The sequence below is a fragment of the Pteropus alecto genome, unplaced genomic scaffold, assembly GCF_000325575.1.
Source record: "Pteropus alecto unplaced genomic scaffold, ASM32557v1 scaffold42, whole genome shotgun sequence".
Lineage (NCBI taxonomy): Eukaryota > Metazoa > Chordata > Mammalia > Chiroptera > Pteropodidae > Pteropus > Pteropus alecto.
In genome coordinates this window covers 11,753,620-11,767,564 of record NW_006434825.1, presented here as the reverse complement: position 1 = coordinate 11,767,564, position 13,945 = coordinate 11,753,620, and the positions used below count along the sequence as shown (strand labels likewise).

The following is a 13,945-nucleotide window of genomic DNA, read 5'->3' as shown; positions in this document are numbered from 1 at the left end:
AAGAGAGGGGCCAATGCCCAAGGAGAGCAAGCCGGCTCAGGTGGAGGCCGAGGCCTGGGGCAGCCAGTGCATAGTGGGACAGAGATGGAGCAGCAGCTTTATGCATAAGGGTGGTCCTCAAAGCCTTATGACTGATAAAATTAATTTGAAGATCTATGAAGAGGGGCCAATGCCCAAGGAGAGCAAGCCGGCTCAGGTGGAGGCCGAGGCCTGGGGCAGCCAGTGCATAGTGGGACAGAGATGGAGCAGCAGCTTTATGCATAAGGGTGGTCCTCAAAGCCTTATGACTGTGATAAAATTAGAAAACTCCTAAGTACCTAAAAATGTAAAATTGTTATGCAGCCATGAAATGTTTACAAAGAGGTTTAACATGGAACTATAATAATGCTATAGCTCTAAAGGTTAAGTAAGGCCTGCAATTAGGGAAAAAGCACAACCAAGTAAAATGAAAGACCAGAAAAGATGGAGGAAATAATTCAAAAGGTTATCAGCAATTATTATTCTCTAATGATAGGCCCATGGATCCTTATTTGTGTAGAACTATATATTTTTCAAATTTTTCTACAATGCACATAAACTACTTTCAAATTTAAAAGATAATTTAATTATTGAATTCAATACCGAATTTAATAGTAAAGCCCCCTCTGTGGCTCTAAGCCTAGCCTCCAGGTTCTTCTGGGATAGAGAGGCCAGGCCTACCTCCTATGCCCCATGTATCCAGGTTATAGGAGTCCTTCTAGACTAAGAGTAACTGGCTCCTGACTTTCCCAAGTGTGGAAATCCTACTGTCTCTTTGGGCTCTTCTTTGCATTCTGTTAATTCTACATGTTTTATCATAATCTTGGGATCACTCATTCTTTTCCTAAATATTTTTGGAAAGTATATATTAAGCCTTATTTCTAGGTTCCAGGGAGGACTTCAGCCTCTTGTGGGGCCTGGGTTGATCTATCTCTGTATCTCCAGAATCAACAGTATCGTACTTAACAGTCTTCACAGTCTTAAACAGTACTCAGCAAATATCGTAAAATAAATATATAAAGGAATACTACAGTTTAGCATGGATGAAAGGCAAAATAAAAACAAAAACTTTACTCATTGGGTGTATTATTTACATGTGCTCTTCTTGGGTCAAGAATGCTCTATCCTGATTACTCATTCTTAAGATCTCAGGGATTCTCCTTGTTACTTTTCCCAGGCCCAATGCCTACACTTTCCCATCATTACACCCCCATCTTCTCTAAAAAACAGAGACTATGTCTGTCTTCTTTACCACTGTATCCCCAGTGCTTGAAACATCGTGGGAATCAACAAATATTTGTTGAATACATGAATACGGGAGGAAAAAAAGAGATGAAACAGAATTGTAAGGAATTTAAAGCCCTCCTATCAGAATAAGCTACATCGAACAGAAAAAGGTAAAAGGTATTCATGCCAAGAGTAATCTAATTGATAATGACAGATGAACAGATTTATAACATGCATTAAATAGAAATAAAGAAAAATGACCTTTTAATATATACAAAAAAAATAATAATTGTAGGCCACAGATAAGGTCTTAACACATTTTAAAAGCAGAAACTATATACGGTTGATCTTTGAGCAATGTGAGGGTTAAGGCCACCAAACCCCACACAGCCAAAATCCATGTATAATGTTTCACTCCTTCAAAAGTTAACTACTAATAGCCTACTGTTGACTGGAAGCCTTACCAATAACAGTCGATTAACACATTTTTTTGTTATATGTATTATATACTGTATTCTTAATAAAGTAAGCTAGAGAAAAGAAAATGTTTAGAAAACCAAAGGTTTGTGAATTTTTTCAAATTGTCACAAATCTCCCCCAAATTTTCCAATATATTTATTGAAAAAAATCTACATATAAGTGGACCTGTGCAGTTCAAACCCATGTTTTTCAAGGGTCAACTGTAACTCACATTTGCTGATATAATGCAACGAAAATAGGAATTGACAATATACCTATACCTCTAAAAAACTTGACTACTTAGAAATTTAAAAATAAATTCGTATTTTTCCTGACCCATTTTTTACTTAAAATAAAAATATAACATATTGTAGCAATGTTAAAATTACACGTTCATAATGTTTGGGACATGATCAGAGAAGCACTCATAGGTATTTAATTGCTTAAAATCCTTTCACTATTATATTAAGAAAGAAAGCTTTAAGCCTCTGGTTGCTTGAAGAAAAAAAAAGAACTCTAAATAATAAATAAAAAAACAAACAAACAGGAAATAAAAGTAGAAATAGACAAACTGGAAAAATGAGAGAAGCCAAACAAAAATCAAGACAGAAAAGGTTTTTTAAAAGACTATCAAAATTAATGTGGTTTTTATAAAAGTGCAAAGTAACCCTAAAAGGCATCTGAGAAGTTTTCAAAGAATCACTTAACCCTGGGGGGTCAATAAATTTTTCACACTTTCAGAGGCCAGTCTCCGTGTTCTGGCTGTCATTTCTCCTGGGAGAAAACATGGCCACCCTACTTTGATTTTGGGGCATGTATGGCTTCTCCAGCTGGTTATTAACAGCTGGGAAGGCCTCCATAAGCGGGTATCTAGGAGGAGGGGTTCCAGGGTGCTCCATGCTCTCTGCTTCCCTCTGCAGGTGAAAACGGAAAGGGCGGCCTGGGAGAATGGTGGTGAGACAGCAGGAGGAAACGACTCCCCCTGGTGGTTGAGAACAGCGTAGCTGCCGCCGCGCAGGAAAAAAGGAGCAAAAGCACCCGGCCCCAGGTCCACTGAGAAGGGAGGAAGGGTAGGGAGTGGGTGCCCTAAATTATCGGGTCTTGCGCGGCCGTGACTGCACTTGGTCTCTTGAGGATGGTAAAGGGTCTCTGCTCCCAACCCAAAGCCAACAATGCAACGTAGGAACATCCTTTTTACTCTTGCCTTCGCACATCTACTTGAAGCATTTATGGAGCACATGTGCCAGCCACTTAAGTATCCTATCAGACACTTGGGCCATTCAGACAAAAAGTCACAGCCATGAAGGACCGTGGAAGATCTGGTGGGACCATCCTAGCACCTAGCACAGTGCCTGATACATGGCAGGCTAGATGAAGAAATGAGGTCCACTCCAGAATGCTTAGTTGCAGGGGAAAGGTGTCTATGGCTTGGGTTGAGTCTCTGCCAAGGAGTCTGGGAAGGCAAGTATGCACATTCCCATGCCAGAGCCTGGTGTACCTGGCCTCTGTAAGCTACACTCTCCTGACAAGACATCTGGTGAGGCATGTTTCAGGTGGGTGGTGCTTTTGGGTTACAGAGAAGGAAGCAGATAGGATATGGGGGCTGACATTTGGGGTTCCAACAGGACATTGCCACTAACCTGAGTCTTCCGTTTCTGAGAAAGCTTGCGTTTCTGGGTATTATTGGTTTCTGTGAGGAAGGGGTCATCTGTGATCACTCCTAAAGACTGCAGGTGTGTTCTGCAGAGAGAAGGGAAAGAAACTGGTGGGTGACAGAGCCTTGCATGGGGAGAGCACTTTCACCCTTCCCAGATCCACAAGACATTACCTCCTCCAACCTCAAAGCCAGGCTCTAGGGGCTTCTAAATGCTGCCTCTAGATTCCCAGAGATGCTGCCAACGATCTCCTGGCCCTGGGCCCAAATCATTTTCCTACATTCCCAGAAACCTTCTCATCACCAGAGTCTCGCCAACTCCTGAAGGGCAGGATATCCTCATCATGAACCCAGAGAACCCCGTGGGCCTACATTTCTATTCAGTGTTCAGCTGTGGCTAAGATGAGAGTTTCATGTACATGACTGGCACACTTTTGGGGTGTAATACCAAATACAAAAATAGCCTGTAAACTGCAAGAAGCTGCACAGATGTTAATTATGACAGCTCAATGGGAGAAAAGTGGACCCTCAGGAGGTCTTTAACTCCTAGGCCTCTTGGGAGAGCCATCCTTGCTCAAGGTAGGAAGGCTTTTGGGGATCAACAGGGAGAGCTGCATGTGGGTAGGCAGATCCAGGTGGAAAAAAAGGAAGAAGTAATTCCAGCAATCCATGGTGGGGGGTGGGGTTTATGCTGCCAGATAGACTTGTGTCTTTATTGCCCTTATTAGCTGGTGACCTTAGGCATGCTGTATAACCTCTGAACCTGTCTCTTTGTCTATAAAAGTGACTAGGACTACTCAAACTCCAGGGGAGTTGAGAGCAGTAACATGAACTCAGTTGGGAAATCCTGCCTTGCAGAGTTTCCCTATTCCATAGAGCAGTGACACCCCAAACACCAGTCCTCTGTTGTCTCTAAACAGAACAAGTGTGAACAAACCATGTCGAATAAGCACCCAGTGTGGAAAAGGAAGGGTTTTTGCCCAGATATTCATGGGTTTGAGACAGAAAACAGCAGGTTAAACTCTCTGCTCACTGTGGAGGTTGATAACTCTCTGTCAAGACCAATGAATTTTCCAAATTCTGTTCTTGCTCCTGTTAAAGCTACCAAATAAGGCAAAGCAAGCAAGAAAACTATGGGGAACTCTACAAATCCTGAGAAGTTGCCAAGTGGAAAAGCTCAGAAGGTAACAGATGTTAATTCTGAATGTCAAGGGAGACAATAGTCAAAAAACAGACTGGCGAATAATAATAATTCTAAAAACATTCAGTAGAGATTACAGACTTATCTAAGGAGAAACCTGCCCCAGGGCAATGCACAACTCTAAGTTTCCTTTTAGGGAGTCTTCCTGATATATCTACAGTGCTAAGGTCTGGCTTATCCTTCACTATCCTGACCCTGCTCTAAGGGGAGCTGGAGGAGGACATCCCACATTGTGCCTCTAAGGCAAGCAGTGAAGCTGGCCCAATGTATATCATTAAATACTGGTGAATGAAGAATATGGACAAGAATGAATGACATCTTATACTGCCATCCAAGTCAGCCTCAGTAATTACATTGTGCTTTCGTCTTAAAATGGATGTGGGATCAAATATGTGGTGACAGAAAGAAATCTAACTATGGGAGGTGAACACACAGTGTAAATATATATATGCTTTATTGTTAAAGTGCACAGCTGAAACTTATTGGAGTTCGTTAACCAATGTCACCATAAAAAATAAATTAAAAAAAAATAAAATGGATGCGGATTCTCCTTCTGAGTCTGTTTCATGTCCTTTTCAAACATGGCTGCAATTTCCTCAATTATTCCTGTGCCGAGTAACGACATTCTCTCAAGCCTGCTGTCTGGTTCTTGTAGATTCATTTTAGCTCAGGATCAAATAATCAAATTGGCATTTAATTTTCTGTCTTCTGTAGGCTTTCTCTGTCAAGGCAGCAGAACTTGAAGGATTAGAGTTGAGGTGAGATCAGGTTTTTTGCTTTGAGAATGAGCAGAAGGGAGAAACTATATTCTTTCAACACTTACTGAATGCCTATTATATGCGAGAGCTATGATGACAGCATCACATACTCTACCTAAATGTTCCTAACAATGTTTGTGATGTGGGCTATATCATCTCCATGTTTAAGCTATGGAAGCAGAAGCCTGGAGCTTTAAAAGCCTTCTTTGAGGTCCCAAAGCTAGAAAAGTATCCAAAATTTTTGTTTTAACCCTTATACTTTTTGGTTTTCCTGGCTTGTTATCATATTTTGCAGTGCCCATAGGCGACACCTCTGAATACAGGCAAGAGCTACCCTGAAGTTGTGAGATGTGCCTGGTCTGTATAGAGTCAGCCAGCAATTTGACAAGCATCTTTGTTATAAGTCAGTGGGTGAAGAGGCAATTTATCTAAGAGTTCAGGTTCAGGAGTCTCACACGGCTGAATTCAAATCCTAGTCCCACCACATGTGTAAAACACATGATCTCTTTAGGCTTCTATTTCTTCATTTGTAAAATGGTAATATTACTACCTCATAGAGTTGTTGTGAGGGTTAAGTGTGGTGTATAAAACACTTGTCACGTAATAAACGCTCCATACAAACAAGCTGGCTGTTACTAATGATGAAGTGTGCCCGTCCTTTTGCTAACACGTAACGTCCTCACTGGGCTGACAAGTCGTCCGAGATTCTGTTTCTACACAACTGATATTGTGGGGCTGGAGCCCCAGACCAACGTACAGAGGAGGGAGGTGCAGAGGTCCCAGATCAGGTACCATTTCTTTTTCTGGTAGTACTCAAGCCCTCCTCTCCGCCCTCAGCCCGGCCCACGCCTACCTCGACGTGGTCGTGAAGTTGGAGCACCGCGGCTTAGGGCAGGCCATGACTCTCCAGCAGCCGGGCAGCCAGCACCAGCCGCCTAGGAAGCTGTGGTAGTGTACAGCCCGTCGCCATGGCGACCAGGCCCCAGCAGCCCAGCGGTGGGGGCGGGGTCAGGGTTTGCCACGCCCCCAAGCCCCGCGCTCGGGGGCTAGGAGGAAGGCCAAGTAGCAAAAGTGCACTCAAGCCTGGGAGCGGGGTCCCCTCAGAATCAATCACTACAGCGGATTTGACTCTAGCTACCAGAACCGAGGCTGGGGGATAAACAGAGACTATGGGGGAGGGAGGTGAACCGAGACGCTAGAGCCGCGTTGCCCGCGGGAATTGTAGTTTTTAGTGTCCCAAAGTCTCGGCCAAAGAAGCTTATGGCTGAGCAGGTTTGTACTACAACTCCCAAAGTTCCTTGCTAGCCTGAGTTGGGCCGCCTCTGGAATGCTGGGCATTGTGGGATGTGGAGTTCAAAATGTGGCAAGGAGTGGCGGTGTCCAAAAAAAGATACGGGACTAGGACTCGGTTTCCCTGCGGCCCCGGTAGGCTCGCGGGCCATTGGCTGCGCGGGGCGGATCTGGTCCCTCACCTCCCCGCCCCCAGTGACACAATAGCAGCTCCCTCCAAGATGGCGGCGGCGACGGTGGACCCGGGAGCTGGGAGCCCGCAGGCTGGAGACTCCTCCGGCGGGGGCGCTGGGGGCGCGATGCCGTCCCCGGGAGAGCAGGAGCTGAGCCGACGCCTGCAGCGCCTGTACCCCGCGGTCAACCAGCACGAGACGCCGCTGCCGCGTTCCTGGAGCCCCAAGGACAAGTATAACTACATCGGCCTCTCCCAGGGCAACCTCCGCGTCCACTACAAAGGTATTGGTCTGTTTGGCCGTGGTGGGAAAAGGCCAGAGTGTCTACAGGCTAGCTGTGCTGCCCAGCCCCTACCCCATTACGTCTCTTCCCCGGCCCTGCTGCACCGAGTTAGGCCTTAGCCCCTGCGAGTGTCCAGGATGGTGGGGCTGACCAGGCCGAGGGTCGACTGGCTAGACTGCTCGTCCCTGAGACACCTGATGCCAAGAGAACGGCACAGGTGTCCAGACTCAGTGCTGGGTTGGACCTTCCACCCCAGAGCCTTTCTGCTTGTCCTGGGATAGCTCCAACTCCAGCTGGGCCCTTCTTCACTTCTGCTTAGTTTCAGCAGTGTCTGCAGAAAGGGGTGGTCACATTTTCTCCATTAGCCAGAGACCCATGGTTTTGCTCACCTACCAGACTCCCAGAGTGAGCCTGGGGTTTTGTGCTAAAGTGGGGTAGTGTCTTCCAGGGCTGCCTCCTCCTCCCCTCATCTCCCAGGTGGACTGCCTGTCTTCTGGAGACACTAGATTGCCAGCAGCACTGGAGAAACTCTCACATCCACCCACGTTGCCTATCCCCTCATTTGGTTTGTATGGGAAACAGTCTCAGGCAGGGTTGCTATTCTCAGGAGGTGAGCCAAAGGTGGGAGTTTTAAGTGTTTACTCAGTTGTCTGATATTTCTTAGACTATGTAAGGGCTTTCTCTGGCCTATGAAGTTGCAATGGAGCGGAGAAGAATAAGGCCTCCATTTGCATTTCCTTGTGCTGAAATTTCTTCCTTGCCCTTTCCAATTAGGTCATGGCAAAAATCACAAAGATGCAGCCTCAGTTCGTGCCACCCACCCTATACCTGCTGCTTGTGGCATTTATTACTTTGAGGTGAAGATTGTCAGCAAAGGAAGAGATGGGTAAGCCCCTCCTTACCACCTTCTTTCCCCCAACATTGAGCTATTACCTGTGGTCAGAGTTCAAGGTCTCCTACTGACACTTGTGATTGTTGTGAGCTGCTGAGCTGCATGGGTGTGGGGTGCAGAGGATTGAATAGTGGGCTGCCTGTTAACTTGGCTGTGGGCATGGCCTGGACTAAGCAGCAGCCCTTGGTGACAAGTAGGTGCATTGTGGGTAGAGAGGGGACTTCTTTTTAGCAATATTGTAATGAGATACCTCACAAGTCAGGAAAACAAGTAACAAGTTTACATTAACAATACAGCGTCCAGAATGGGGTCCCCCCGCCACTGACGTGTGTGTTTGTGACTTCCCTGCTTTCATACTCTTGCTGCATTCAAGGTTCCTTTTTATGGCATTTAGTCATACAGAGGCCCCAGTAGCCTTCAAAGGGATAGTAGAATCTTCACAACATTCATCAAAGCTGTGGCAGCCACTGGCTTGTCATCTCGGAGTAAACAGCGTGCACATGGTCAGAATCAGGTGATCTTGCTGTTCATAAACTTGTTTTTCAGTCCAAGGACTCAAACACCAGTTGGACAGCTTAAGGAAGGCCCTCATTAAAGTCACTATTAGGGAGACTCTCTATTTTAGGGTGATCTAAGCAGACACAGGAAATCAGGGGAGATTTTTTCTTTTTCTTTTTCTTCTTCCCCCAGTCTTCCTTTTTTCTAGTGATTGTGACAAAGCAGGTGTTTAAGTTATGAAATAACATGATTGCAGCTGTCTTGGAAAGGCTTTCTTCATCAGACCTTAGATCTGGTGCCCAGTGACCTTCATGCCAACCCTGAGTATGTGTTCTTGAACATTCAGAATATTCCCTCTCTCCTGCTGTGGTGCATACCCTGCCCAGACGCTATACGGGGGGCAGGACTGCCAGAGTCACAGCTTTGCCTTCTTCATCAGTGACAGTGTAACATCTCTGTCTAGAAGAGTTATGTGATCATGGGTAGACTGTGGAGCTTCAGTCTCCTCATCTGCACTGTGGGGAGCTAAGCTGCTTTTAACTCTAGAATTCTGTGATTTTGAAATTCTCATCATGGCAAGCTATTGCATGTTTCACTTTTATTGCCATCTAGTGCATTTAAAGATAGGATACTTATATTATTGGAAGGCTTTAAAGCTTCTATTTTCCCTTTTCATCCTCTGATAAGAGCACATGTTTAATATGTTTAAAGTAGTGTGAATGAGAATGGCCTCGTAGAACAAACAAAACAAACATTGCAAAACAGTTATAGTATAGATTGAAATGTTGGTGCTGAAGTCTCATATTGCCAAAGAAACTAAGGGGTGTTTCTTAAACTTGTAGGTAGGAAAATGGATTGTTTTCTCTATAGTCTTTATCCTAGAAAATAGCTGAGCTAGTGAGAGAAGAGAACAAAATTTTGGAAGGGTGTGTTTAAATGTAGAGACCCAGATCCCTTCATCTGGCTTTTAACATTTCAGTTGTGAGTGGATCTTGTTGGAAGGCCCTGTGTCTTGTTAGATTGCCTTATTGTAGGTGTTGCCTACAAATCTAAAGAAAGTTGGGCATCTTCTCTCCTTCTGTTCCCAGCAGTTTTACATGTGGTAAATATAACCATTAAGCTGACCTGGAAACCTCAGTTTTAAAAAGGTCTCAGGTCATGTGTATCTTGGTGGCCTGCTTCAATTGACCACTGTCAGATGGCAAGTTTATAAATATCCCTTCATGGCCTCTTTAAGGAATCCCTGAAAGCCTTCTTATGGCTCTGGTGTAGCCAGATGTTGGTATGGGCCACATGTGGTTTTGAAGAGACCAGGGGCAGTTACAGGGCAGACAGTGATCAGCTTGTTTCCTGTTGATGCTGGAGGTGTGTTTCTGACCAGGGTTTGGTTCACGTGTTAGTTGGATATATAGCTTTTCTGTATCATCTAGTTGATCTTCAGCATCTCTGGAAAGTGGCTGGAGCAGATGATGGTGTACCTATTTTGTGGGTGAGCCCTGATCCCCTGTGATGTTTGGCGACCTGCCTTGGATGCAGGGCTTGGGATGTGCAGTGGAGTGGCCTAATTTGTCAGATATCTTCTCCTGATACCAGACATGTGTGCCCATGCTGCTGTTGCCTTATTGCATTCCCTCCCTGGGTACAGAGATAGAATGTCCAATTGCATTCTCACAGGACAGTGTGTTCTCACAGGACAGAGCTGAAAGTTGCTTAGTGCTGAGTGGGACCAGAGAAGAGTGGTGTGCTCTAATCTGAGCTTTATTGACTTACCATCTCAATGAATCTGTAAACTTGTTTTTCTATAGATTTGAGTATGGGCCTCCTTTGTAAAAGGTGTTTATGAACCCAGTTGTCAGTGTCATTGTTTTTCAGAAAGGCCTTTGTTCTGATGATGTCTTTTGTAGAAAAGCACACTAAGCTCATCTAATTAGGAAGGTTTCATTTCAAGGGTTCATAGAGTATTTATTCATACCTACTATGTGCAAGGCCCATGCTAGGTGCAGGGAGAACAAAGGTAGAGGCAAACACAGGCCATGGAGCCTGTGCCCTACTCAGTAGAGAGTGGGCTGAAAGGCTGTCTATAAGAGAAGGGAGAGCCTGGGCATGGTGAGTGATGAGTAGGAGTTTCCCAGCAGGTGAGACCTGTTGTACCTAAAATGAGGCTGGTCAGTAACTAGCTTGTTTTCAGGCTGCTGTGCTTCCTGGGCACTCCCCAAATATAAGAGAGAGCTGGAGAAGGAGGGACTGTGTTTAAGCTAAGAACTTGGCACAAACTGATGGGATTCAGCTTCATTTTGCCAAGTCACCAGAGCTGGGAACCCCAGGAGCAGGCTGGTGAGGCGAGGAGACATCAGAGCCCTGTCAGTGGTGCCAGGAGATAAGGGCATTTGGGTTGATCTTGTTAGGAAGCCAAGGAGGCCCTGAAGCTGAAGGTCCTTGGGAGAAATGACTTGCTTATTCAGAGTTCATGGACCTATGGGTGGCCCCAGGAGTTAGTGATGACACATGGAGGGTGTGGCTGGCCAGGCTGACAGATGCTCCAGTGTGACCCTCAAAATAGACTGTAACATCATCCCAGCAGCGGCGGCCTCCTGACATGTGATGGGTGGCTCTACCCAAGAACAGCAAGCCTGAGCTAGAGCACTAGATGGAGTTGGGAGAGCTCTTCTCTGCAGCTGATTTCCTTTGGCTAGGCAGCAGTGTCCTCATCCGTTAATTCTTCGTACCACAACGAGGCACCCGTTGTTTTGTCTCAGTCCCAGGCCTGAGCCCCAGGAACACAGGCATGAGGCCTATCTAGAGTGGAGGCAGATAGGCCTGTGCACTAGAACTCACAGAGTGGTGTAGTAAAGGCGAGTCATGGTATGTGCTATACCCAGTGGTTGCCCAGAGGTCAGACTTCCTCCTCTACCTGAGAGTTTGGGGAAAACGTCATAGAAGAGGTAATGATACTGAATCTAGAAGGATGAGTTAGAGGATTCCAGATGAACAAAGTGAGAAGCAGATGCTCCAGGCAGGAGGAATAGTGCATAAAAAGTTGTGAATACAGAGCATGAAGTAGTTGGGGGCCAGATCAGAAATATGTTTTATGCTGTGGCCAAGGAGCATGGGCATTATTCTGAGGGCAGTAGTGGTGTATGAGGACTTTGAATCTGTCCACACTTTTGAGAATGGATGGGGGAGAAGAAACTGCTGGTCCGGTTCAGCCAGGCCTCTTTGGCTGAGAGCCCAGTCAGTGCGGGCCAGTGGCTTTAGGTCCTTGACTATGGCTCTGGTTTCCCCACAGAAAAGACAACTGTCTTTTCTCTCTCTTGGCTGGCCTTTATCCTACATGGTGAGATGCAGAGGTGAGATGCTGAAGACTGGTAGCCAGAGAGGCTTCTCAGAGGTGAAAGGACTGCGTGTGCTGGTGTTTCTTGGTATTTTGGTTTTGCCAAGACAACAATGAAAGACAACACTGTCCATGATTTTCCATGGAGACCCAAAGAGCCACTCACTCAAATAAGATCTCACCTGCCACATTCTTGGTCTGGAGAGCCACTTGAGCTCAGGCCCTCCAGCCTAGAGACACCTCATGTGTGGCCCCTCCCCCTGGGTCTCCCCACTTTAGTCCCTGTGCATTGTACAGTGCCATTGAGAAGTTCAGAGCTCATTTGTGGACCTGGGGAAGGCCTTGTCCTGCCTTCCCTGAGAAGTAGTTGCTGTCCTTGCCCAAGGCAGGTACAGATGGCAGTTGTGCCCTGTTCTCCCTCACTGCCCCCTCTTGCTAATGGCCTCACGGGTAGATGCTGACCTTTGAGCTGCTTCTCTTCCAGTAACACATTGCACTGTTTCTAGAAACGTGGAGTATTTGGGCTCTGGAGCATCTTAGAGTGTTGTTTTGCTCACCTTTGTTGGAGCTTAAAGCTTAGGTCTACTGGGGCTGCTGAGGTGAAAGGTCTGGAGTCCACGTGGTATCCTGTTCCTGTACCGAGCTTGTCTGGGCTTCCCTGGGACCTTTTTGCTCAATGTGTGTCACCACCCAGGCTCCGACTGCAAGCTGACAGTGGGAGTATGGCTTCTTTATAACTGGGGACTTCCTTGGTCAAAGGTCAACCTCTAGAGAAATTACTAAACTTCACTTTGTACTCCCTTCTCCCCCCATCATTTTTTGTTTTCTGGAATGTTTGGTCTTTTCCTTAGATGGATCACCACATAAGGGAGACTCTCTGTTAGAAGGGATGTGGGAGCTCATTGGGCTGGAGCACAAGAGGATGGACTCGGCAGCTCTGCATGGCACAGTACAATGTGCCATCCTATTGTAGGATCATTGGGAAGGAATCAGGAGCCCCAGAGTGGTTCTCTGTGGTCAGGGGTCAAGTTAAAAAGAGACTGATCACTGAGAAAGAGATGAATAACACTGTGTCTAAAATCAAGGATGTCCCTCTGTCGCTCCAGAAATTCTGTTCAAAATTTACGTAAAATATCATTGTAGTTCCAGAATCTTCAGCTTTTTTTTTCTTTGTAATTAAAATGCGAAATTGTGGCTTTATTGCTAGAAATGAGGCTAGAGGACTTGGTGATGGAACATAGCCCACCCCATTTGCCATGAAGGGGCCAGAAAAAGATGCTCTGGACTGTGTAGAGAAATGGGGGAGTGGCTGGGTAAGTCTCCTGTACCCCTGTTAGGTTCTACTTTTCTCCTACCTATTGGACCTTGGAGATGGCTGGGATGCCAGGGAAATTTACTTCAGGTTCTAGATGGCAATTGAGGCTCAAATACACCTGCTGCCCCCTTTGCTTCCATGGAAAACATTACTGATTAATAATAGCATACATTCTTGTCCAGACAGAGCCCCAGAAGTTTTCTCACTGCACAATGCACCAGGCAGCTGCTATTTTTTTGGTCAGAGTTTCATCACGAGACAAAACCAACTGGCCCTCAGGGAGAGGCTGTTGGAAGATGAGAAGAGGTGGAGAGAGGAAGACAGTTGTACCCAGATGGTCTGAGGGCCCAGTTTATGACTTCTAGAGGACATTGCTGAGGCGGAGCTGAACCAAAAAGAAAGAAGCAGAGGGGGCGATGGTTGGTTGAGTAAAACTGGATATAACCCAGTTTATAAAGCCCTGTATCTGAATTGGCATGGCTATTTTATAAATACTCTTTTAATAACCGTTGTGCCAGGAGTTTAGCAATAGTTATATTTGCTTTTTTTTAAAATCAAAATATATTTTTATTTTCTCTGTAGATTTTTTTTTAACTATAGAAGAATACACAGGATCTTTCAATACCTGACACAATGTACATTTTAAAAGTAGACAGCAAAGGAGATGGAGAGTTGCAGGTTTGAACAAACACAGGTTGTTGCCATTATATATGTTGTATCATTCGAGGCCAGTGCAGAAAACAAACCATTACAGATATTTTAAGCAGAAAGTGATTTAATACATGGAGTTAGAATCATTGGAACTTAGAATTTCCATGTAATGGTGGGCTAGGTTACTTGAATGAA

The 13,945-nt window shown here is 45.5% G+C and overlaps 2 protein-coding genes across 4 annotated transcripts in view; one reads left to right on the top strand and one right to left on the bottom strand.

Moving 5' to 3' along the window:
* TSNAXIP1 (translin associated factor X interacting protein 1) overlaps nt 1-6,610 on the bottom strand; it is a 23,584-nt gene extending 16,974 nt beyond the window's left edge. The window contains exons 1-2 of one of the 3 annotated variants that reach the window (XM_006909865.3): nt 6,171-6,610; nt 3,345-3,444 (exon numbers count right to left, since the gene is read on the bottom strand). In XM_006909865.3, the coding sequence (XP_006909927.1) occupies nt 3,345-3,444; nt 6,171-6,217 (147 nt within the window). In that variant the 5' untranslated portion in view covers nt 6,218-6,610. The remainder of the gene's footprint in view (nt 1-3,344; nt 3,445-6,170) is intronic. The other 2 variants (XM_015587679.2, XM_025045257.1) reach the window with 2 other exon arrangements.
* A 58-nt stretch (nt 6,611-6,668) lies between these two features.
* RANBP10 (RAN binding protein 10) overlaps nt 6,669-13,945 on the top strand; it is a 56,250-nt gene continuing 48,973 nt past the window's right edge. Inside the window, exons 1-2 of the mRNA XM_006909775.3 lie at nt 6,669-7,063; nt 7,838-7,949. Coding sequence (XP_006909837.2) covers nt 6,676-7,063; nt 7,838-7,949 — 500 coding nt within the window. The 5' untranslated portion in view covers nt 6,669-6,675. The remainder of the gene's footprint in view (nt 7,064-7,837; nt 7,950-13,945) is intronic.